At 51.1% G+C, this 1,093-nt stretch overlaps 1 protein-coding gene across 1 annotated transcript in view; it reads right to left on the reverse strand.

The window, feature by feature from the left end:
- Positions 1-1,035: 1,035 nt before the first annotated feature.
- The window catches only part of ptchd1 (patched domain containing 1), a 7,904-nt gene continuing 7,846 nt past the window's right edge, over positions 1,036-1,093 (reverse strand). Inside the window, exon 5 of the mRNA XM_060045743.1 lies at positions 1,036-1,077. Within this exon, the coding sequence (XP_059901726.1) occupies positions 1,036-1,077 (42 nt within the window). The remainder of the gene's footprint in view (positions 1,078-1,093) is intronic.

Below are 1,093 nucleotides of genomic sequence, written 5' to 3' on the forward strand. Positions count from 1 at the left end.
GCGAGCGTGTGAGTGTGTGTGCTGGCATGCGTGCATGTGAGAGTGTGTGCGTGTGTGTGTGTCTGTGTGATCCCTTGTCCGTGTGTGTGTGTGAGAGAGTTTGTGGGAGTTTGGCTCCCTCAACGTTGTGAAAAGTGTCACAAGTGTGGGAGTTGAGTCTGAGTCACACGTGAATCATGCGTTTCTATACCGGCCGGGCGCATGAACACACACACAGACACACACACACAAGCACAAACACAAACACACATACACACACACCAGCCAGCCGACATGTGTGGAGGTATCGTATATGCAGAGAGGACAAGAGGTTGCACAACATTGGAGATAAGTGATGATAAATCACACGAGAACACATATCGACTTCACTGATACTTCAATAGAATGCTCCATATATTGACGCATATAGTATGGATATATATTTATACATATAAATATATACATTATAGTATCTCTCTCTCTCTCTCTCTCTCTCTCTCTCTCTATTGTGTGTTTGTGTGTCTGTTATGTGCGTCTGCAGCTATGCGTTTGTGTGTTTCCCGTATGCTTGTAGTGTGTGTGTGTGTGTGTGTGTGTGTGTGTGTGTGTGTGTGTGTGTGTGTGTGTGTGTGTGTGTGTGTGTGTGGGATCACAGGAGGATCTCACATTTTCGCACGGCTGATAAACATTGCTTTCCAAAGACCGCTCCTCATGGTTTTTCCGCACAGCGTGAGGGGGGGGGGGGGGGGGGGGGGAGAGAGGCGAGCCCCGAGCGGTGTCTCGTTCCTGGTGCCAAACCCCTGGCCTGGCTGGGGGGGGGAAACCCGTCACGGGGACAATGACAGGTGGGGCGGCACGCCTGTCAAACGCTGTGGTGTCCTAAGGCGAGCTCAGGGAGGACAGAAACTCCTGTGGAGCAGAAGGGCTAAAGCTCGCTTGATCTGGATTTTCAGTCAGAGTACAGACTTCCCAAAGCATCCTTCTGATGTTTCGGGCCGAGGTGTCAGAAAAGAAGGAAGGTGTCGGAAAAGTCACCGCGGGGATTAACACCGGCTGTCACAGCGACGTCGCTTTCTGATCCTTCGACGCCGGCTCTTCCTGTTGTTGTGAAGCA

The sequence above is a fragment of the Gadus macrocephalus genome, chromosome 23 (assembly GCF_031168955.1).
Source record: "Gadus macrocephalus chromosome 23, ASM3116895v1".
Classification (NCBI taxonomy): domain Eukaryota; kingdom Metazoa; phylum Chordata; class Actinopteri; order Gadiformes; family Gadidae; genus Gadus; species Gadus macrocephalus.